General features: G+C 41.8%; 1 protein-coding gene across 1 annotated transcript; it reads right to left on the bottom strand.

Annotated features, from left to right (window-relative positions):
- Positions 1-383: 383 nt before the first annotated feature.
- Positions 384-24,434, bottom strand: elp2 (elongator acetyltransferase complex subunit 2). Its single transcript, XM_041054014.1, has 22 exons — positions 24,300-24,434; positions 24,076-24,154; positions 23,252-23,322; positions 23,012-23,156; positions 21,806-21,883; positions 21,397-21,461; positions 21,210-21,276; positions 18,977-19,123; positions 18,558-18,653; positions 17,280-17,380; positions 12,087-12,218; positions 11,381-11,530; positions 10,052-10,243; positions 9,708-9,777; positions 9,458-9,553; positions 7,849-7,906; positions 6,761-6,833; positions 5,822-6,014; positions 2,860-2,981; positions 2,570-2,712; positions 1,742-1,855; positions 384-1,049 (listed from the first exon to the last, which is right to left on the bottom strand). Exons 1-22 carry the CDS (start codon positions 24,429-24,431, stop codon positions 854-856), a joined length of 2,520 nt encoding a protein of 839 aa, XP_040909948.1. The 5' UTR covers positions 24,432-24,434; the 3' UTR covers positions 384-853.
- Positions 24,435-25,487: the final 1,053 nt, after the last annotated feature.

Below are 25,487 nucleotides of genomic sequence, written 5' to 3' on the forward strand. Positions count from 1 at the left end.
CACACTCGGCTGAGTCCACAGTAAATCCAAGACATGGACTTCTTCTGTCCTTGAGAATTCTGTTAAGGTCTTTACTCAGTCTCCAAAAGCAGATGTACCTTACTCTAAAGCTGCAGCGTTCAATAACTGGACAGTCTTGCGCTGATTTTATCCTTGTTTTGCTCCTATGTTTAATGCTGCCTGTAAAGTACCATACCTGTGTTTTATTTCCTTAACTATGACTCATGTATACTTACTGCTAACAATTTTCAAATGCATGTGGTTCCCAGTGTCTAGAGAATCACTTTCAGGGTTCAAATGAGAAAACGGCTTAAGTGTTTGGTGATTTAACAATAACTAGAACTTCATTCAGAGACCAAACACAGACAAACTGTAGATATAGAAAACTTTTTATTGATTGGTCATAAAACAAATAAACACCATACAAGCTGAGCGATTAATGACATCCTCAACAGCCAGAGAGAATGCAATGATCATAATGATCTGAGCACTTCCTTGACTTGTTTCTTTTAGGATACAGTTCACTGTATACATGTTTACTTGGATAACCTGTCTAAATATGTGATCTGTAAAGATATCCAGTGGCGTCGTCTTCTCTGAATGTGAAACACTCTGAAGTGTCTTGCTTCTACCCATCAAATCCGTTCAGTCAGACAGACTTCGGGGCATGTGTGGTCTGTTTGTTTTGGGTTTTTTTTGTCCTGTGACTGACCCATGACTTAACTGGCTGTCACAGGGAGTGAATGGCTTGCCGGCAAGCAGCTGTGGCCTTGGTGCCCCAGTCAGGCCTGTGGCCCTCAGTCCAAATGTCTCACTGTGTGTAAGGGACATAATAGTGTCAGTGTTGGTGGTGCTAAAGAGCCAGTTTGTTGATGTTGAAGATTTTGACAGAGTGGTCGGCGCTGGCGCTGGCAAGCTGGACCCAGGAGCTCTCTTCCTCGATTTCACTCCGTCTGTCAGTCTGTCCATCCTTCTTGATGTTCTCTCGACCTGCTCGACCGGCCCTGGGCCTCCAGCGAAGCCTCTTGACTGCCAAAGCGTGGCTTTGTCTGTGAAAGGGATGTGATGAAGGGAAACAACAGGATACTGCTCTGGACGACAATAAGCATTAGAATAATTACCCCAAAATGTCCACTATGTATACCATACTACTGTGCTACCTCTCCCTCTCAAATATACAACATGAACAATTCTTGGATGATTTGTCCTTGACACATTCAATATGGAGATTTTTACAGTTTCTTTAAAAAATATAGCTGAATATAAAACAGATTAGCTCAACCAACTTTCAAAAGTTGTCAAACTGACAAAAATGTGGTCCTGAGCAGCACTGAAGCCAAAAACTTGTATGAAACCTGCAGCAGCCTTCTGATACAAAGACACAATGAGGATACCTGTCTTCAGCTCACTTCCTGTGCTCTACAGACAGTGACTCACACACACACACACGGGATACAAAAGAAGCAGAAATGCGCTCAAGTGCCTGTCGATAGCTTCCTCCCTGACCGCTGCCCAGTTTAAAGGAGCACAGCCATTCAGCTCCGGCGCCCTGCTGCTTCTCCCCCCATAACATAACAGAAAGCATCTGTCTCTCAGCAGCCATCAGACTGAAGCCACAATGCTGTCATTTACATGTGCTGCCAGAGACCACTGGAGGCCTTTCAGTGCTGTATCTGATGATTTTCAGAAGAACCTTGTGTGTGTCTGTGCGTTTATGTATGTCTATGTTTCATAAGGATACAAGGTGTCTGTTTCTCCACAGCTGCTCCAGTCGTGTCCTCCAGCAGGCTCCTGGCCAGGGCTCCACCTGTACAGCAGGATCCTGCCACACTCCAAACCAACTGCAAGCAGGTAGCTGTGAAAAGGCACCAGAGCACACACACATACACACACAGAGTACGTATTACAGTAGACCAAACCTTCAGTGTCTAAATTCATTTCTATAGCTCAAACCTTACAGAAATGACCTAGAAACAAAATTTAAGATACTTTTACCAAATTAAATTTCATTTTACTATCACAGGATTTAGATGTTTCATCTGGGGCTTTAAAAGATGAATCCAGAAGTCTGGGTCCATGCATTACACTGTGACAGATAAAGCTTTATGTATATTAATACCAGCCACCAGCTTACAATGCCCTGAAGTGAATCCAGGTCTCCCTGTACTGGTTGACAAGACTAATAGCTGCAGGAAAATATGGAATTAATTTTAAAAACAAGCATCGTGCTCTGTGCATTAGTGCTTACAGAGATAATTCACGTATTTGGTTGCTGTGAGCCATTTTAGTCATTAGGTAACTCATTTCCTCAACCCATCTTCTGCTGCTATTAACTTAACGTGTTTCTGGGTCATTGTTACATTCTTTCAAATGAAAAAATAAACAGCCAGGTTATTGGTTGTTTGACGTTTTCCTCGGCATAAAAATAACCCCTACGTAAAATGAAAGACAACCATTCGACCGATAGTATCCTGGTTTGCCAGTAAGGTGATACTTATCCATATATTTGTCCGTATTGCTAAAAAAAAAACAGGCTTTCATGTGTGATTGTGTGTGTATGTTTGTGTACCTGTTATCAGAGCAGAGTACAGGGCAGAAAGCTACAGCGGTAGCAGAATCACCCACATCCAAGACGGAGGAGCAGGGTTTAATCTCAGGAGGAAGCACAGGGTCTCCAGTGTCCTCTAATCTGCACGGACCCCACACTATCACCTGGACACACACAGACAAAAAAAAAAAAAATGGAATGAGGAGTCACGACACTGATGCCATCAGTCACTTTTCTTTCCATCAATTTAACTTTCAATTCTAATTGTGTGTTTGTTTGTTTGGTGAATGAAGGCAGCATCTGAAAATGACCTTCTTGTCACGACTGGATGTCACAAAGTATTTGCTGTCAGGGCTCCAGTCACATGACCAGATGATTCGGCCGTGTATGGCTGTGTCCTTCCCTGTGTGTGCGTGCAGCGAGAACTGTGGCTCTGTATGGACACAGAAACAAAAACAGAGATTACATTAAAAAAAAAATGAAGCCAGACACAACTCTACATATGTTTTGTCACATTTCATTTATAGAACAACGCATTCACAACACGGGATGAGCTGATAGTCAAAACTTTGTCATGATTGTTGTAGCATGACATCAGCATATCTAGATTGCTGCCTCAGTGCTCTGAGGCAGTAAAGGCTCTCTCCCGAACGACAAATAAACAACCCAACAAGACAGAGAACCTCATTCCAGCCCCTCCATTTCAGTCAGTTTTGGTTTATGACCTGCTGCTGTTTATTTCCCCAGCCTAAGTCATTTCAGGCCCCAGATTGGTTTTCCCCAGAGAGCTTGTTTGTATGCTGCTGGCAGCCGCCTGTCTGCGCGTCCACGGCAGTGCTGCTCTTCACTGGCACACACACACACACACCCTTAAAACCGAGCCAGCATGTACACACAGCCGTAAAACCACAGTGTCGCCACAAAAGTCTGAGTTAACCACCGTGTCGTGTCTGTCTGTGCTCTCACAAAAAAAAAATTCTCCCTCAGCAAAATGCACGCACACACATTAGAGGGTGTGTTGTTTGGAACACACGAGTGTTGCATCTCCTTCCATTAACACTCTCTTTTGAGGACCTAGAGGGGCATGTCAGGCTGTTCAGTCCCACCGCACAGTGATGGTGACCAGAGACAGACAAAGTAAAGGAAAGAAGAGACGGGTTCAGTTTAGAGGCAACTCGCAAAAAAAAAAAAATACACCGACAAGATAAAAGAACGGCACATGAGAAAGGCTACGCAGATTACACAGAAAGCTGTACAAAAAAAAGAAGAAGAAAAAGGAGGAGTGAAAGGTAACAGTGTCTCCTTAATGAAGACGTCTGAGTTCTTGACCCATGAGGGAGAGGAAGATGGAGGGAGGAGGATGTGGTGAGACAAAACGGGTAGGAGACAGAGAAGATTTGAGGATAGAGGAAGTTAGTTTGTTTGATCGGCTCTGACTTCGCTTAACCTTCCCTAGTCTGGCCTGTGAGACTGTTTGTGTGTGTGTGTGTGTGTGTGTGTGTGTGTGTGTGTGTGTGTGTGTGTGCGTGGGTGTTGGTGTGTTCTTCACAATCACCTTGAGTGATTCAGCAGCCAACAAGAACAGACGGGACCCAACCCCCCTCCACTCCCTCCCCTCCCCTCACACACACACACGCACACCGTCCTGCCTCTGTGCAGTCCACCATACAGGCAAACAGGAGAGTGCAGGGCTGGTTAGCCTCTGTCAGTGCCCATTAAGACCACCCTGAGCAGCCAAAAGAGCCAGGAGATGTGTTACCAGGTGCAGGTGGGAGGTAATCCTCTGAGCTTACACGTTGTGTTCTGCACACCTTGGATGCAGGATCAGGTTATTTGTCTGAGGTGCTGAGATTCTCTCATATAAACAAACTCTCCAGGAGCTTGCTCTTGTTTACAACAGAGGCCTCGTAGGAGGCGAATGGAGAGTGAGGATGCACAGGTTCTGCTTTTTCTTTACTGGAGAAAGAAGCAAAGAAACAGCTCTCATCACATCATAGCCAGCTACATGTTAAATTAAGAACAGTCTAATAAAAACATTAATTATGTATGAAAGGGGTTAGAAATTATAGAGTAAATTCTACGAAACTGGCTGAAATGGAAAAAGACACGTGCAGACAGTTAAAATGGAAAATGACTGCAAACAAAGTCAATGCCAGCGACAGTATTTTCAGGTTGTTTGCAAAAAAAATTAAAAAATTCAAATGCAAAGGGTAGGCTGAAACTACACTGTAAACACAGATGAATTCTCATTCACTTAATTTCTCAGACCATGTGGATACTGACCTTCCAGAAACAAATCTGTTTCTCTAACCATTAATGTCACCGTCACTGAGTTAAGCCTCACAGAGGGCAAAGATCAAGCAAAACAGACAGAATGAGTGATACAGCTACAAGGGAGGGTTTTAGATCGATACTCAGGATCCTGAAATCAAACCAAAGGCCCAAAACAAGCCAGTACGCAGGGGTTTACGTCTGCATTTCTTCAAACAAGGGTCGCACAACTCGTAGTTTTCTTCTTCATCTTGATCCTGACATGATTATACACACAAGCACAGATTTGATGAGCTATTGCGAGCCGTTGCTACTTTGCTGTACTGATAAGCCCTCTGGCAGTAGATGACATCAAATGAAATATACAGGGAGGCATCTGTTGTATTCTGCATAGTTACTGTCTATCTGAAAGCTCTTGCACCCTGTTTCAAAGCAGAGTTGCATCTACAACCCAAAGTTTTACTGCAATAAAGACATGAATACGTCCTTTAAAAGGGAACAATAAGAGAAATTCAAATTGTGGTCAATTTACATAAATATGCAGACAATATTAGATTTAAATAAATTAAAATAAACCAAATAAATAAATAAATAAATAGCCTTTCCTTTATTAGCTCCTTTTTGGACAAGTCTCAGTCAATGCATCACTTGTTTGGCTCTTCACAGTATTAATTAGAGGATTTCTTCCAATCAGGCCAGCTTGTCTTGGAATTTGATTTGGAACAAATCTGCTCAGTGGGTTTACCTTATTTTAATTAATTTTAATTAGGGAAGCTGGTGTTGTCTGCCAGTAATGCTCCAGTATTGTCTCTTTGTCTTGAAATTCACTCAAACACATTTTTAATTAAAATTCATTAATTTCAAAGCACCATGAAGAACTATTATCTCATCCTGAGCCGCGGAGCATTTGAAAAGAAAATCCTGATGACTTGATAATACGCTTATTTAAGGTGGACCCCCTCATTAGCATCCGCTCCTCCCCTCCGTTCTTCTACTTCTCACCTGGGCTTTCAGGTGTGGTCGGGTTCCGTGTCCATAAAGACCAGGTGCGATCACGAGAAACAGCTAACAGGAGCTGTGCGTCAGGTGAGAAGGCCATCTGTGTGACGGTGAGCGTGTGGCACGGCAGCGTCTGCAGCTGACGCCACGTAGCTGTACTCCACAGCAGCACTGCTGCATGCTCGGCTTTAGATGCCTGGAAAAAAAAATAAACAGGTTATATTACTCTAACTTCAGATAAAAAAAAACATACACAATATAGCATCTTTTAAAAGTATCTTAAATGTTTTCTTTGTCCTCTTCTTGATTTGACAAGTTTTACTTTACTTTTGTGAGTTATGCACATTTTGCTCCTTGTTTTATTTACTGCTTTCTCTGTCTGTTCTCCTTCTTTGCCATTTCTGCTCCCTGTAAAGTGCTTTGTAACTTCTGTTGTGAAAAATTCTATAAAATGTTTGCTTGCTAGCTGTGATGTGTTGGGAAAAGAAAAAAAAGATGTAAAGGTACTGAAGGCTGAGGGATGAGGAAAGTCATAGTAGAGAATAAAAGGGAACATGATTGTGAGGGGAGAAAGGAATAAAGCAAACGGGCAGAGGACAGAAAAAAGGACTTTTGGAAGAAACAAAAGATGAAGGGATGAGAAAAAGGGGAGAAACGCAGGTGAGAAGGTGGGTGAAGCAGAAAGAAAGAGAGTCAAAGTGTATGTGATGGCGCCTGCTGCATGTGTATCTCTAGGTGTGTGTGTGTCTGCACAACCGAGGTCAGGACAAGGAAGGCAGTATCAATACGTGACAGACAGCACAGTGTAACCCTGCTTGCTGTGTGTTGTGGTGTGAACATGTGTGTGTGTATGTCATGATGCTCTATCTCCTCTGATCTAACGGCCTTTGCTCAGGGGTGTCATGTAGTCCGGACTAACGGCCTCTGTCTTATCGCACTGACCTTGCATGCGGACGCCACCACCGTCCTGCGGCTGTCAGATGCGAGACAGAACATCTCAAAGCCGTGGCCGTACCTGGAGGAGACGGAGGAGGAAAATCGTACAGAGATTAATCATGAACCGGCACGCTGAATGTGGACGGGGAGACACACGGGATCTGAAAGACAGTCAGGTTAGAGGTGGACAGCAACATAGAAAGCCCTCCCAGTCTGACAGTACATTAAGTTTTCTGTTATTCCACAGCATCACTCCGACAAGCTTCCAGGCCAGAGCCATCGCCGCTTGCAGACAGGTAAATAAGCAGAGTGTGAAATTAAAATGCTGATCTGCGACGACTGGTCCTTCTCCCGCTGACAGAGATGAACAGTGATGATGCTGCAGCTAATCACTCACAGCCTAATTACTTTTAGCTTGCCTACTATCACCTGGTTGTTTTAAAATGTCAAAACTCAATGGAGAGAAATTCCTCCCCAACCAGGAAGCTATCAAACGCTGCAGCAATTTGGCAACAGAGTATTATTTATGCCACAAAAATTATTCGGCCACTTACTCATTTTAATGTTTCTATTATGCACTAAATGATTCAAGGGGGGCGAAGCCAAACGGAGGTAGAAAAATGCTTTTCAACACACTCAATGCCCACACCTCGAATAAACGGCCACGCCATACGTCATGTTTATGGTGGACTGACTGGTAAATGGATTTAACATTGGTCACAAATGGAGGCAATATATTCAGCCTGGGGAAGAGGCTCATGGGATGGCAGGAAGCTGGACTCTGATTGGCTGATGAATATAGAGAGGGAGACAACCGAGAGCTTTGGGAAGTTCATCATTTTCAGAAACAGTAAGTCCTTTGGGCAAAACCAAATACACACAATTCCAGGTGGAAATGTTGTTTTATTAAGAGCGATATGGAAACTGATGTCTATAGGGAAAGGAAGTACATAAAATGGAAATATGTTAAGGAGATTGTGATTTTAAATTGTTTCAGGACTCTGAATATTGTTTGTACTTGCAGGTAACTGAAGCTAAAGACAAGCTGAGACGGTCTGGGTACGCTGTCAGCAGAGAAACATTTCAGTACTCACAGTTTCTGGACCTCAGGCCAGAGTGTGTTCTGGAGAAGATGATCCTCTGGTGGGGGCTCTGCGTGCACACACACACACACACACACACAGTTCACCACAAACTCCAAAATCCTTATATAACTGTCATTTGCAAAGCCCTGAAAACTGAGCTGTTTTAAAATTCAAATACAACCAGTTTCCAATTTGCTAAATGAGGATTACACCCAAGTGGCTATTATAGTTTCCCTCCTTTAAATCTCTGTACTGTTAACCCAAAGAGGGACCAAATGTGTGTATGTGACAGGCTCGCAAGCTAAAAGGGAAAAAGAAAGACAGAATAGGTACCATAAAGAGCAACAAAGCAAGCTAAAAATGACGTGCTAGACTGAGAACACGATGGATCGCCTCGAGACAATGTTCTCTCACATTCACGTACAGCTTATTTTAGCATTTAACGTGCATGAAATCCTCTGCTCTGCAATTTGCAGCTTTTCCCCTGAAAAAAAAAAAAAAAGCTATTTTGAAACAACTGCAGCTTTATCTCCGTTTCTTAACGGCTGCTGGCTTGAAGGGGATCAAGTCTAGTCGGGTGCCAATCCTCTCCCTCACACACCGCAGGCTCTGCACCAGCCCCGTGCCGCACTTTGAGTTGCGTGTAATTGAAACCTACACTCCTTGTGTTTTTCTTATTGGTCATCTGCTTTCCCTTTTGGCTAATTATTCATTTGTCTCCCTGCCGGCGGACGCCAATCAACCGAGTGAAAATGCATTGTTAACAGCAGTCTCCGCACTTGCTTGATCCCTACATAGCCGGGGGTCACCGATACTTAAACTTTGCAATCACATAAGCCTGCTTTCTAATTAGCATTGCAGATTAAGGAGTGGCTTCAATCATGCTGATGACAGCCTTTCACACCCCCTACCCCAGGGGTTTTAAGCACAGCGCTACATTCTCTTCATTTGACTCTCATCCATTTCCCATCTGCCCATTTCCTACAATTATTTTCTCTAATTTTCCTTTGTTTCTTGTATTCTTCTTTTCCCGTGTCCTCTCTACACATCAATTAGCCGTCCCCTCCCAAACCTGTCTCACATTTCACATGCTTTGTTGTTCAGTCTTTCAGTTGTTTTGGAGTCATTTTGTGATAAGAACCTGCAATTTTCCTGTCTTGTTCCTGAATTTTTTTATTTTATTTTTATTTTTTGCTTCTGCTTATATCGCTGTTTCCTGTCACCTCGTCTTCCAGCACTATCGCCAACCATCCCTTTCCTCTCATTCCCTCTCCTGCTGTAATACCGTCCGCCTCCAGCAGACCTCAGGCACTGTGGGAGTGGTGCATGGCGAGAGCAATAACTAACTGTCCGTCCGGCTGCATATCATTGTCTCTTATAAAAACATCCTGCGACAGGCAGACAGGAACTCTTAAATGTGTGCAGAGGCTGCTGAGCAATGAGGAATAGGAATCAGCCTGTGAGGCCATAGAGTGTGACAGAGATGCATTTTGGCTTCAAAGTTATTTATCAGGGAGGGTTAAACTGAATATGAGTTTACTCAGATACCACATTTTCTGAAAGAAAAAAATGTTTGATTGGAGAGTGTGAAAATGTATTTTATGCAGTTGTACCATACCGGTCATGTTGAGCGGGTGGAAGTAAGACTCCTGGTATTGATCAGATACACTGCTGAACTGCTCCTCTTCTTCACTGGTTTTTGGGACAAGGTCACCTGTAAATTAAAATTACATTATAAGAGTGAAAATACTGAACAAATGCTCAATTTAATAAGAAACAGTTGTCTCAAGAAAATTGATTGTCAGAAAAAACTTGGCCATAACTTGAGCACTGAAACTCTCAAATGCAGAGCTGAGCAAGTATTTTACCTTGAAATACAGCCTTGTTGGACAGGCCTAGGGCAGGTGTGCTGGCTCCTTCTGGAAGGTTGGCAGAGTCCTGGCAATGAGCATGATATAAATGAAGGAATAGAGAAACACATCAATAAGTAAGCAGGTTTTTTAAAGAGAGCAGGCAGTCCACTCAGCACATTTTATAGTTGGAAAACAAAGTGAAAGAGACACTTCCAAGGAAGCTTTGGTGAGATCTGATCATAGGACATAGGGCAAACGTGGCTTTAGAGTTTACGGATTTAATCTTATGACTATTTCTACAGATGGAATGAAGAAGACTGAAAATATAATCATAGAAAGTAATTTAATCTGGAACTCACACTGGATGCCAGAAGCTTTTCTCTCGACGTCCCAGAGATGTTAGCAAAGTTCTCCACAAAATTACGAGGAGCTTGAAACACTCTCAGGACCTTCTCATCGGCTCCAGACACAAACTGAAACCTTCCGACCATGGCCAGACACTGCATGTCGTATCCATGGATCTGTGGCCGTGAGATTTCATGCCAGGTTGCCTGCAGGGTGATGAAGACAAAGAAACATTTTTGTTAAGATCCTGAGCTGCGGTGGTTGCCAGGGGAAGTGCCAGTGTTTCAATAGATCCTCCGGTGTTGTGGGACTGGACTTCTCAGCCCTAAATCCAGGCGTTTGAAAACAAGCCAAATGCAAAATTGATTCTCCTGTTCAAATAAAACATTTCCAGAGTAAGATGCAAAGTGTTCTCACGAGGGAAGATGGAGGGCTCCACTACAATGACTGGATTTGCTTTGGCACTGGCATGAGGTGGCAATGATCCAAAGTGGCATCCCGAATAACATAATGAAGACTGGAACCTTGATCCTGTTTGAACCTAAGATGAATGTTTTACCCTGACTTTAGTAATTTCACCTGGATAAAACTGAGGCAAAGTTAGAAGTGGGCTGTGTAGCCCTTTACTCTGACATTAGCAATAAATCTAAGGAGTATCCTGCAGTACTGCGAAGGGTAATCAATCAATCCCAGTGAGCCTTACCCTAAAAAATATATGATTACCTCTAAGAAAGTCATTATTATTGAGTTAAAGCCTACTAAAATTCAATTAGGAACAGAGCCTAAACATATTTCAGCGGCAGCAAGTAGAATATATATTAGGCACTGACTGCAACTCACAAAGGTTAATACAACTGGCCGGAGTTGAAAGGAGAGAAGCATACTAAGCAACCATCGCTCACAGGAAACAATTCTTTATTTACACTACAAGATCATTTAATAGGAAAACCACCAATGGCAGTGTTTGAAGCAGACTTCTGAAATGTAGTATTTTTTTAAACTCCTAATAGGCTTGAATGATATGATGATAAATGCTATATTGTTTACCCAAGTAACTTTCCCTTTAATTTCTCTATTTGTATTTGGCCATTGTTGAAAAATCAGTGGGACTACTTTATATTAGTACTGGATTTACTGAATATTTTCTTCAATGTTGCAATGCATTTTTTGGGGGCATTTAGTGGTTCAGCTAAAAAAAAAAAAAAAAACAGACATTTCCATCTGGTAATTAAAAATAGGAACATAAAATATTTAAACCCACTAACTAAGAAGAGTCATTAATTCAGTTCTACTGATTTCTTCTGTTTCAACATGTTATAGGTGAGATTCTGAATCGATTTTACCGGTTTGCCATCTTGTTTCCTCCATGGAGTGAAGAGTCTGGTGGTCTGGTCTGAGCCCACGCTGAGGATGAACTCACCCTCAGGATCCCAGCTGAGGTCTTGGACTGCACTGAAATGACCTGATATAACAACCCCAGGTCTCCACTCTCCCTGGACAGACAGCATTGTAACAGTAAGTTTACAGTTTTCAACTATCTAGACCCCCCCCCCCCCCCCCCCTCGATAACCACAACCACGAGCCACATGACGTTAAAGCCCATGAGTCTCATTGGCAGCTATATGAGAGCAGCTGATTATAATTTCGGTGTTGCTGTATGAGAAGTCAATCTGAATTAGTTATCAACACCTTCAGGTTTGCGTTGAGCTTTAATTCACCTGCCAAGCGGGCATAATTGCAGTGCACTTATCTCTGAACTTACGCTGAGGCTTCAGACCTCCACTCTTTCTCAGGGACACCCAACAAAGACAAATGCTTAGCCAGTCAAATTGAGTGGCAGACCGGAGACTCAGTGTGACTAATTACACTAATCACTGTCTCTCACACAATGTGTATGTATGTAGCAATACACTAACACAGAATCTTATTTCTAACACGCTTGTTATTCTTTGTTTTCCATAAACTATTCCAGCATGTGTATTGTAACTGAATAAACTACAAAAATATTTGATTTGAAAGTTTATGTGCCGCTTAGACCGTGACTCTCACCTCTTTGTCTTGGTCCTTGCACCACAGATGTAGTGCTCCATGAAAAGCATGAGCCACTATCATGGAGCCATCCGGACTCATCTGGCAGCCGTAGAAACCCAGAGTGTTGCCACCAACTTCCCCTACACGCACCTGGTGTATAAAACAACAACAACAACAAAAAAAAAAACATTTAAAAACACGTTGTGAGGGTGATCATTAGCGATCAGAACGATCAGCTCATCTGCCTTTACTACACATTCGTATCTGACATCAGGTGGGTGAAGAACACCTGGTTTCTGGGTCAGAGTCACTGACTTTCTGCAGAGAAAGATGAAAGTAAACCTGAAACGACATAAATGTGCATCAACTGCCACATATGGAGAAAAAGCAGCTGAGTAAGGTAGTTTTTTTTTTTTAATGCAGCTATTTCTGAGATCTATGAATTTAGCATCTGCCTTCATCCTGTGTGACATTCAGACATGCTGTTTATGGCCTATCTGCTCTGTCAAACACCTGGGTTTTCTGTGAAGGCTACAAGCTGAGATTTATAGAAAAGAAGGGAAGGGGGAAAAAAATTAGGGATGTCAAATCTGTTCTCAGTCTCCCACCAACTAGCTAACAGCCTTCATAATGGTGGATAGAAGCAGAAAAAAAACCCCCAGCAAATTAAGCTGACAAGTCAAATGAGAAATTATGCAAAATGGGGCTTTAATTAGAGTTGAATAAACTATGTTGTGTTTTTTCAAAATACATTTGTCTAATACAAAATGAAAGCAATTGCAGCGCAGCATATCACATTAAACAAATAATCATGAAAAATGGCAAAGCTTGAGAACACAAGGATTTACATAAATTGGATTTGGGTGAGAGCCTGCGACCCCAGAGTCACGTACATAGGGCAGATCTTATTTATACAGAGTGTAAACCCTCCATAGGGTCTGAGCTTTCACCGAAAAACCAATCCAATTTAAAACTGCACACAAGCGCAGCTTAGAAAAATGTTTGGAATTTTTTTTTTTTTTTTTTTTAATTGCTCCTTCAGGATTCGCACCACCTGTCCAATCTTGGGAACCCACAAAAGCTTTTGTGGGTCAAGACAATTCTGTATTGAATTTTGTGGATTCAAATCACTACCTGGGGCAGAAAGCCCATTTTGATTTAAGTGCAGTCACCAATTACGCTGACAAATGAAAATGCACTTGTTTAAACCCTGTCTGAGGTCATTCTGACTCACATTTAGTTTCTTTAAAGTTTTGCTTTACAGGGTGGAGAACACAAAAAGAAAAGAAACAAGTGCACTAAAGGTAAACAGAAATGTAGGAGGATTACAACTAAAAATGAACAATATTCAACCATTCTCATTAGTTCTAAAAATGTAAAAAATGAATTACTGTATTCATTCATCCTTTCATTGAAATTAATATCCATAGAGAACAGAAATTACACATTTAAACACAGGAAACGAGACATAATAAATATCACATCCTAGTACTTGCATAACCAATAGGATTCAATGCAGGATTATGGGACTGGATGGAAATAACTTGAAACATATTTAAAAAAAAAAAAAACAATCTGAATAAACAGGAATTGTTGTTCAGGCTACAGAGAGCTTTTCGAAGAATGAGCTGTCAACAGTTTGACCAGCAACTGGCATATAAAAGGAAAAATGAGCTTCATCCTTGAAATATAAATAACAGTATAAGAAAGTTCTATACCCCGGCATGAAGAGACATTTACAGGCATAGCTATCAGTTAAAGTCGTGTCAGAAATTAGCATTATCTAATCACTCTTGTGAGATTATACACCAGAAAAAGAAAAACTATTTACTGAAGGACTTTGAGAATATTTTGTGGAGCAGGCCAACTTCCCACTGCCATGAGGAGCTCAAACAATTAAAAGCTTTATCGGACCCTGAGGCCTTGGAGGTAAACTGGGCCCAGAGGGGAGATCTATTCAAGTCGATAGCAGCAGAACCAGCCCCAGAGAGAGCTACACTGCTCCCTCAGCACCACTGCGGTCTGTATTCAGATACAGCTATATTATATCTCTTCCATCTTTAATTAGCTCGTGCCTTAAATGATATGGACGTTGGCTGTGAGGAAATATGAGACGTGCTAAATTCATACTGGAATTATTACAATCTGAAAAGATGTACAGCTCAGCCCGTTATCTTTTCTTGAAGCACAAAGTGAGGGTGTGTTTAGCTGCAGCAGTGGCCTGAGGCGCACTTCAGGAGAAACGCACAAGAACCTGCGGGCATCCATTACATGTTAAACAAACAAGTTGAAAGGCCACACATAAACACACCAGCAGAGGCACACGCATAACTTTGCTATGTCGGTTTACTGTATGTGGCATTAAAGTGGTGTCCTCAATCATACGGCCCTCTTAGGGAGCTTGTGTTGGTCATCACTGACCTTCAAAATAATGTCTGTCTGCAGGCTGAAACACAGCGGAACTAATGACAGCGATAAAGGCATGCCTTCACTTTGAATGGCAAGATCCTCCAGCCATCCACAGAGAAAGAGAGAGACAGAGAGGAGAGACAGACAGTCAGGTAGAAACATAGATGGTGAGATTGAGAGAGAATGAGATGCAACATTAAGCAGATTGATTTTAAAATTCTGCACACAAGAGCCGGCTGTACATCATGCAAAAACTCACAGAGGCAAAAAGCCGTCATCGGTCTTGTTTACGAGAAGAAGAACAATATGGATGCATGGCGTACCTTATCGCTGGCCGCCGGGGGTGTGGGGGAGGAACAGAACAAGGACAGCAGGGAAAGGAAGGCATATATCATTCTCGGAGGAAGAGAAAAAGGGTGACGAGCATTGGAAAAAGCTTAGCCAGGCCGGGAAAACCCATACAGAATGGAGCAGAGGTTTTCAAATCAGCTTTTCTGGCTGAAATACTGACTGATACGATGAGTGACTGACTGAGTGACTGCCACTAAGAACTATTTCCATTATCTTTTAATCTGTTAGTTACATTTTTCTTGATTAATCGTCAATCATGTCTATCAAACGTGAGAACATTTCTACATGCCCAAGACTCGCAACACAGATATCAAAAACTGGGCTCGGCAGTTATTATGGTTTCCATTAGAAAAGGTTACTTGTACAGACAGTCATCTACATATTTACACAGAAATTATCCAAAAACTCCTTATTCAAAAACTCATTCTGGTTTTAGTGCATTTCCTCGATCTGTCGTGCGGCCAAGTGAAACTTGAAGGGAATACACAAGCCAAGGCCTGAAAATAGGTTATCTCTCAAACACACAAACACGCGCACAAACTGACAATTCCTCCAGGCATTGCGGTGGCCCGCTGTGGTCAGTCTGAGATGTTAATTACCAGAATGTCTCGTTAGTAAGATGTACTTTACGCAGTGGTGGGCTCCGGCCACCCCACTGCTAACCCCACTCTCCATTAAATCTCACCAATTACTCTAATCAGTGTGAAGAAGTGGAGCACTTCTTTGTAAAAATCGGCTAATTAAGACACACATGGCTGGTCATTTAGCGCTGCGGAATCTGCTCTGCCAAAAACTTAAACGTCCCATAGAAAAGCCTTTGTGAAGCCTATTCAGGTTACAGAAAACACTCAAAAAGGACCAAAGGCCTTTAATTCTGTCTAACTAGTAAAGATAGGGACTAAATGTAAATACAGTTTTATTCACGGACATTTCATTGTTGCACGTGTGTGTGTGTGATAGAGCTTCACAGGTTTAGCTTCCATTGTAGGCAGGAAACCTGTCAGTTCAAAGGGTTTGGCTCTCGTTTGAAAAGAAAAGAAAAACAGGTCAAAAGAAAGAGATATAAAGTGAAAGAGAAACGGAGAGGAGACTCATATGCGATGCACTTTTACGCTCAACAAAAAGGTTATTCCAGGTATGAGGGTTCATTTATTTATTTATTTTTGGCATAGGGAGAAAAATCCTGAGCTGAGGAGGGAGACATGCCACACCACACTTGATTTCAAACACCTACCGCTGCTTCTCTTTTCTTTTTCTCGACTGACCGCCTTTGTCTAATCATACTAAGGAAGTATACGTGACATCAGCACTGGCTTCAGGCCCTAATCATCGTCCCTTTGTCAGAGAGGAGAGTCGGGACTTTCATGGTTGCTCCTTTCTGTGGGCTTTGTAGCTCGTCACCGTGGATGTGAACGATGAGATCAAAGGTGCAAAAATGTAACTGATCAAGTGTGGAATCTTTCTCATCACCTCAGGGCGTGATCACACTCGAGGTGCCTGCCATGGCGAGGTGAACCATTTCTGTGCGATAGGATGTGTGGTATATGTATGTGTGTGTGCGCATTTGTGGGACATATTCTAGGATGTCTGCATGTGTGAGCATGTCCTTGTTGCTAGTTTGTGTCTGATATTTTTGCCCATGAGTACATGTTTCTATATTCTGTTAGGTACTTGGAAAGGTAATCTGAGGTACCCCTGAACCACCTGAGAATTTGCCAGTTGTATTTAAATAAAAAAGAAGGAAAGCTGTGGGGCAGATGGGCAGAGAACTGCTTTTTCTTTGCCATCCACACTTGTGTTAAATTTAGCCCCCATTCTGGCACAACAGCAGCTGTTGGGAGCTCAGAGAGACGAGGTGGTGGGGAGAAAAAGGAAGGGAGGAGAGAGATAATGCGAGAGAGGGAGTCGAGACAGGAGAAGAGGAAGGGAGGCAAGCGGTGGAGAAAAAAGAGGAGGAGGAGGACAGAAAATGACAGAAGGCGAGTGTGTGGAGTGAAAGGGAATGACAGATCACGGAGGGTAAAAAATAATAAGGAGAAAGGCAGAGCAGAGGCTATGGCACGTCTTCCACCGGCCTCTCCATCCTCTGTCGGATGTGTTGGGGAATGGGCCCGTAAAAGAGGGGGTTCGGTCTGAGTGAGTGATCGAAGGGAAGATGGGGGAGGACAACCTCGGCTTGTCTAAACTCACAGTGGTGCGCCGGGCTGGGCGCCGCTTCATCACTGTCTATCACTTCTATTCCTGACACCTCAATGTCAGGGAGAGTGGAGGCCAACGCAGGGGCACTGACAGCAGGAGAGAGGAAACTGGGGGAGGGCTTTGAGCTCCAGATCATGTCAAGAGCTACTGAAAGAGAAGCTGGCAGAAACAGAGCGGGAAATCGGTGTGTGTGTCTTTAGAGAGTGACTGATACTATGTGTGTAGGGTCTGTGTATCTGCATACACTCTGACCTGCTCCACCCAGACGCCAGATCCCTCCTCAGGAGCCCAGAGGATCATGGTTTTGTCCATGGAAGCAGAGAGCAGACTGAGAGGCTGTCGCAATTCGCCACCTTCAGGGGGGAGACAGTGAGACAACTGGGATTTATACAGGAACCACATACACAGTCAACAGTGATCAATAGAAAACAGTCGATAATTGGGCCAGTGGTTTTCAGGATTTTTGAATTCTACTCACACCTCCTGTCACAGGCCACATATGTCTGAGTTATGAGCTGCTTCCTTTATCACAATTTTTCATCTGAGCAGTATGTCTGAGATTAGGGTCATAAGAACTGACATCATTTGCGAGGCACAAATGTGTTTTTCACTTATCTTGTTAATCATCTCACAACTCCTCAGTTGTTTTAGGTCCTCTGTGATTTATTGTTAAGGCTGCACAGGAACCACGATATGATTTTGTCTCCAAAATGTATGTACTGAATATTTATACTGACAACTGCGTATGTACGATGGCTGCTCTGGTGCAACAAATCAAGGGCTTCTTATAGGTGTTTTTACAGATAGACTGACCAATCACAGGTAAGCGTTCTGTGGTTAACAGCTTACCTAACACATTTCCCCTACAAAGACCAACTGCAAATAAAATTCAATTTTTATTGAGGGGTTCATGAAGAGATTTGCATGCTGTCGTGTCATATTCTAATTATTATAATTATCTATGCCTAATGGTGATGAAAATATTGTTTGAAGGGATGGAAAAATAATCAAGACTACAAGATGAGATCACAATATTGTACAAAATCATTGCGACGGCCTCTGCGCTCATGACTGTGTGTGAGCTTTATTTATCTGAAGCATCTAAACACAATGGCATGTGCATAAAAGCTGGGATGGGTGTGAAGTGATCTTGATGCAAGACGCTTTTAAAGCAAGCCAGAGTTTAAAGAGAAGATTTAGCACATCTAGGAGGCCTTCCCTTGAGAACTAATTAAGCCAATAACTTTTCAAACCGTTTTTTTCCCTTAGAAATTGTCACCGTCTCTTGCTGTCTTTTGTAAGCAATAGCATTGTAAGACACACAGAGAGAGAAACAATATCTCCATTTACTTTCACAGGCGGTAGGAGCAGAATAAGTGATTGAAATGTTTAAAGGGAATTGTGTCTGATTCTAAAATAAAAGGCATTCTAGCACCGACCTCTTGGCAATTTTATAAAAAAGTCCTAAAAATGGAATTCATTAGTGACCAATCCTTTCCCTGTGTTTTTTTTCTTTTTAAATCAAGGTACCTTTGTAGGAAGGGGGGTGCCAGTGGATTCCATAGACCCAATTCTCATGACCTGCCAGGACCGTCTCAAGAGAAACAGCAAACACTGAGGACACGTCTGTAGCAGGGAGACAGAGAGGTCAGGTGAATACTGTTATTACCATATCAGTCTTACAAGAAAGGAAGCTCATGAGCTGAGTAGGTATATATTTGCTGCTTTTTTTAAAAAAAATCTCCTTTTTTGTGGCTAACTGCATGTAATTCTAAATGGTCTGTGAAAAGCCAATTAACTATGTTACACTGATGAAAGTAAACACAAATACACGCTTGATTCTTTATGAAGGTCGGTAACCACCATGTGCCATTAAACCATCAAAAAGCATCTCTCTTCATTTGGTTAATTAGCACCCTTTCATAATCAAGCCAGTGTGGCCCGCTCACCTCTCTCCTTCACTTCAAAAACGTCCTCTTTCATTTTGATGATGGTGTGATCGTCCTCTGTGCGGGTGTCTGTCCCAGACTTGGCACACAGCCTCCACACTCTGATGAGACAGTCCTGCGAACAGCTGGCTAATAACAGCTCCCCACCTGAACGAGTCAGACAGAGAACCTGAAAACCTTTCCAACCGAAAGACATTTTCTGTCAACTCTTAAACTACCTTATCACAGAATTTATCAAAACTGTTAAAAACTTGGTGTTATTTGCTGTCCTGTGGTAATATGTGCTTTTATTTTTGTGGTTTTTTGCGGTATTTACAATTTTTCCTAATGTTTTATAGACAAAATGAATTGATTAGTAGAGAAAATAATCAGTAGATTAATTGTTAATGAAAATAATTGCAAGTTGTAGCCCCAGAAGAGATTATGTGCACTTCTGACTTCTGAGTAGCACAATCATTTTCTGGGAATGTAATAAGTATAAAAGCCTCGGGTAGCAAGTTTGCAGATTTTTAATTTCTGTTTTCATCGGTTTATCTGTTAGAACTCTAATCAAGGCATAAGAGGAGACTGCTTCTGACTGTGGTGTAGCCAGTAAGACAGCAGGAGAGTAGGCCTAAAATACATAGACAGGTGGTAAACAAAGCACACGCCACTACCCCTGAGTGCCCTTGTCTCTCACATTATGTGTTTCAGGTTTAGTCCAATGGCCAGTGGCCCAGTTTTGCCTCTGCCAAGATAAACAGACATAATAAAAAGTCTTTTGTTGCCACCACCTAAGGCCTCCTGACTGTCGGGAGACGGGGGAGGAAGGCCATTATAGTTTGTCAATCATGGTGTAATGACACTGATGATAGTGACAATGTTGATTGTTTTTACCTCTTGCCTGAAACTCTGCCAAAACTAGTTGCACTGGTGACTTTCTTGACCCTGTCTGACTATTTTTTATACAACACTGTTTTTGAAACTTGATGCCAGAAAGTATTACCCTGAGGCATGGACACTAACGTCTCATTTATATGTGACATTTTAAACATCTTGACATCGTGGTGCTTCTTCAAACATGCATTTTAAAAGGGGGATAACTAAACTGGGCAAGCGGGTCTTTTTCCCATAAACCCCTTGGTTTATGAGAGATGGCCATCTGACTTTAATGTAGCCTTGATTTTAATCTACAGCTTAGGCTGACAGAATAATAAACATGATTTTGAAAACAGAATAAAGATAGAAACACAGAAACAAAAAAATAGCATCATGCTCTGAATCCCAATATTTAACAGCTATGATAAACTGAACCTCTAGTGCTGCAATTTGCCATCTGCCGACTCATAAAAGAACAGAAAGATTTATTTAACTACTATCACTGTGGAGAGGGGGGTTTTGTCATTCCATTGGAAATATTTCATACAAACAAACTTCTCTCTGTCTTTTTGCTGGCTGGTAGCTTGGCAGCGTGGAGTAGGTCATAGACTGTGAGTGGGAAGGAGACGCTAGTGGAGAGGGCTGGTTAAGGAGATGAAATAGCTTTTACACAGTCAGAACAGTGCAGTAATGAAGTGCCCTTGAAGAGGGTTACACAATTAGTAGAGCCTGGATTGGATCCATGCATTGCTATGTGCTATCAGAGTGCTGTGAACAGCACACTGGTTGGTGATGCTGCACTGAAAATAACTGGTGTAAAAGGCTAGACACACACGGAATAGTCTAGATTTAAAAAAAAATGTTCTATTGATCTAAAAAGAGAATTTTGTCTTTTTGCTCGCTTGCTTTTTGCTGTCAGAAGATCAAAGTGTGATCCTCAGACTTTCTCATCAAATTGGTTGAAGGCTGTGACTGAAAGTCTCCTCCTACCACACAGCGTTCAGCCAATCACATGTCATTTGACTCTTTCAAAACCCAATAACTGCATTATTCAGCTTAGCACGTTCACCTTAGATAAACCAAAGATTATGGAAAACCACAAGCACAAGCTATAACAGTTGTATAACAACGAATCACAATAGTAAATCTAGGAATCTGTTTTACTATCAAAATGTTTTGTTCAGCTTGTTTTATAAGCTCTGCAAAAATTCAGCCCTGGCAATTTAGTTGTTACTGTCACCACCTGATCTGATCTGATCTCTGCTCTGATCAGACTGTGCTTCAGAAGATGCTGATGACATGTGAGAGATAATTCAAACAAGCTTCTGTTCCTGAAACAATAACACTACCATTACCTTCAGACATTTAAACTCACCTACAGATGCCCATGTCACTCCACGAACCCAGTCTTCGTGTCCTTGTAGTGACAGAGCTTTCTGGAGCTGTTGCAAAGCAGTTTAAAAAGGTCAAATGTTGCCTTCAAACTTTAGAAATTCACATGAAAAAGTTGGCACTGAATACATGAATGAGTCTCTTCTGAGTGAGTACTGATCTGAGTTTACCTGTCCATTGGACTGCACGTACAAATGCACCCAAGAGTCATCACCCCCGCAGGCCAATATGGGAACTGTGAGAAACAAGGTTTAGGTTTTCACAGTCATGTAAGTACAAACACATGGCAGGCTGCATACATTAACATCTATTGTACATCGGGGTTTTATAAAACAGGAGCAAGGTGGAAAGGAAGGTTGAAGCACGGCATCAAACGGACGAAAGGCATGTAAAATAGAAAGGCAAAATGACACAAGACACTTCAAACGCAGAGTGCATTTTGAATATGACATTCGGTTACAGGCACTAAAGCAGGGGTGCAAATTGAGATGGAAGACATGAGAGGAAAAATGTGTGTGTATGTGTGAGAGAGAGTGTGTGCGGCGTTAAGGATGTCTATGTAGGAGAGCTTAGGCTTACCTCTGCTGCCTGGCAACAGTGCCAGAGAGACATCCATCATGAAACCGCTGCCAAATGATACGATATGGAGGCACTCGGCTGAGGAACACACATGTACATGGAATTTAACTTTCTGATAAGTTATATTACACCATTAAAAACAATATATATATCAAGCTAAAAAGTGCAGCTTTTATTCTTTGTGCAGTCGTACTTTCAAAGATTTCTTTAGACTGTTCCTAGGTGAAATATTTGCAGAAAGATTTTTTTTCCTCTGCCTTTTCGTATAGGTAGAGGACAAGGGTCTTTCAAGCTACCACAATCTGCATACAGGCACCAACATAACATAGCTAGTACTACTATCTGGAAATACACCCCAAGGTTATGCTCAGTCCACATACATGCATTTGCTCTTCATGACTGTCCAGCACCATCAGTGTTAGTCTGCACTGACAGGTGGACAGAAACTTTCAACAAAGGGAAGCTGTTAAGGGTGACAGCTTGAAAAAAAAAGTACATATGGATGACAGCTTGGAACACCACTGATATTCAACTACATGAAGAGATTAAAGCAATATTACAATTAAGACAGCTGTTGTGAATCTGTTAACTTACATTATTTAGGAAATAAAAACCTTTAGCCAGGAGAGACTGCACAGCATGTACAGTTATTTCTGACCAAACACATCAGATTGTTTTGACCACATCTGAAGCGTACTTTGTGATATTTAAATTTAAAAGAGTCTATTGTAAGTATGTGTGTAGAAATATAAATATAATGTAATAGATGTGATAGAGAGACTGCAGAGATGAGGCAAGTGATCATGTTGTTTGTAAGCACTGTCTGCCACTAGGGGGCAGATAGTCACACTGTAAGTGAGTGAATACAAGAATTCATTGATTATTTACTTATCAAGTAATATTGTGACTCTTATGACTCTTCTCCTTTCTGGACTTTCTGGATACATTAGGTGTCTCACATCCAAAAAATGATTAAATCCCATTTATAAAAAAAAAAGTCACAGCTATTTACTCATGAGCTATTTTTTGGGGATCCATCTAAATTAAAAACAGTCAATCCAAAATTTCTCCTTTAAAACATAATTAGTACAATTTAGTACATATTTAGTACAATTTCCAGCATTAATGTGGTGGCAATGTACCATGCCAGAACCACTCCACAGACAGATGATAAACGGATCTGCCATTTTTTGTTTGTTCTCGTACCTTCTTTGTTTTCATTGCAGAGCCACAGTCTGACTGTAGAGTCAGATGCTGAGGAGGCCACCAGGATCTTTGAGCCCTCCACGTAGATGGCATCCACAGCACAAACCGGACCAGTGTGGCCCTTAAACTCCACTGACTGGGTAAACTGGAAACAGCAAAGCACATTTTATAGCATACGTCTCTAAAAAGAAGCAGGAAAGTTTGAGTCAGAAATACAACTTTGTGCAGCAGGTGGCTTACCTTCTCATTTTGCACCTCCCAGAGGATGAGCCGATTGTCTGAACCCCCTGAGACAAGATGACTCTCCAGAGCTGTGACAACAAAAACAACAGAGTTAAGTAAAGATACAATGATATTATCAGACAACAGTGTGTTTAAAACTTAATTTGAGGGAGGCTCTCTGAGGGAATGGTTTTCTAGGTTTGGTGTTTCAGAACTTGCCTGGCCTGCACAGAGCCCTGACCTTAACCCCATCCAACAACACTTTGGGATGAACTAGAACACCGACTGTGAACCAGGATTATTTCTCAACATCAGTGCCCGACCTCACGGGTGCTCTTGAGGCTGAATGGGAGCAGATCCCTGCAGCCGGCCCCCAACACCTTGTGAAACACCCTCCCAGAGGAGCAGTGGCTTTTATAGCAGCATAATAACATGTTATTACTGTTGTTACTGTTATACATGTTATCACCCATGGTGTGTAATCTTTCATGTGTCTGAATAATTGACTATATAGTGTGTATATATATATATATACACATATATACTGCTAAATGGTCTATGAGTGACATGCCAGCAAAGGGACTTTACACAAACTTAACAAGTATTTCAAAGCCACAATGAAAAAGACTAGTTGAAGACCTAGATTTTCATTAGTGACTGAATTTTAGATCCATAGACTGAATTAAATTACAGCAACTCTTGGTGTAACATCTCACGTCTGCTCACACACAAGCCTCTGCGCACTTATTCCAGCGACAGATCAAATGGTCGTGACTGACATGAGCAGATGAGAGCCAGATGTTTCACAGGTCCGCATCACTTTCCTCCCTCTCCTCACTCACCGCAGTCCTCTCTGTGAACCCACTGGACCGCATTCACTCTGCCCGTGTGTCCATTCAGCACAGCAACGACTCTCCTCTCCTAAAGCAGCAGCAAATTTCGTGTTGGTTAAGTTAATGAACAAAACGTGCGATTATTTACAATTACAGGACGCTCGGTGATCCTTAGCTGAGACAACTGACAGCTGTAGCGAAGTTCACTGGAGGAATTAGACAGACTTTACTACCTGTGGGTGGTACAGAGCCACCGAGTCACATGTCCCAAAAGCAACGGTTCCTCCACGACTCCAAGAAACAACGTTTGGTGTCCTGTTGGCACAACAAGCGACATGGCATGTTTCAATTACAGGCGCCGCCATCTTGGAAACTGAAGTTGTGGTGCTACTGTAAAAATGGCTGTAGTTAAAACCATTCCCGTCTAACAAAGATTCCGCATCCAGCGGGCTACAGTTCAACGAACTTTGATTATTATGAAGTTGTTTTTTTGTTTTTTTTTAAGTGTTCACACACGATATCATACACAATAATCTTTCTTAATTTTAATATGTCTTAAAGCAAATCTCAAAGCCTTTTACCTCAGTGAAGTGCATTGCTGAGCACTGTCCACTAGATGGTGTAAGATAATCACAAAATTCAGAAAGGCCTTATTGAGTGCCCATTTCTTGCTTATTAATATTTAATTAATCCTATATAATAATTTATCCTATTTAAGAACATGATTTGACAACATTGCAGAATGGATCCAACAGTAAAATGCTCAGTGGAATTAACCAAACCAGACTGTAGTGTTAAACATGATTAAATGTATTTGAATTCACTGATATAAAGTCAGATGGGTAATAACGGAGTGATTATTTATTAGTTTGTATATATTACTTTCAAAGGTCAGAAGGCTGCTTGGTGATTTCAACACTGGTCTCCTGGCTGAATGTTGGTGCTGCCTCTGTCTAGTGTCAGTAAATGGCACTGATGACAACCCATGCATTTACTGAACTGTACACAAATAGGAAATGGAAATATCCTCAAGTGGATAACTAAGCTGTGCTTCTTTGAAGGGTCTGGCAACATAATGCAAGCTCTTTCAGCACTGTGAAATGTTTTAAACTCTATGCTTTTACATCTGTGTGGCCTTGGTCTGATCAAGACAGAGAAAAAACAGATAAAATGTACTACAGTAATTATAAACCATATTCCAGATGAGATTTTACATTAGTTTGAAATTGCTCCAGCAAGAATCAAGATGCCACAGTACACACACACACACACACACACACACAGCTATGTCGGACTGTATTATCCCCTTGCCAAGTCTTGACTGAGGGTGACTGGTCACAGCTGAGCTAGCTGCCAGCCAGACAGCCTTGCTTGTTACAAAAAAAAAAAAAAAAAAAAAGCCCCTGGGCCTTTTGGATTTC

The sequence above is a fragment of the Toxotes jaculatrix genome, chromosome 13, assembly GCF_017976425.1.
Source record: "Toxotes jaculatrix isolate fToxJac2 chromosome 13, fToxJac2.pri, whole genome shotgun sequence".
NCBI lineage: Eukaryota > Metazoa > Chordata > Actinopteri > Toxotidae > Toxotes > Toxotes jaculatrix.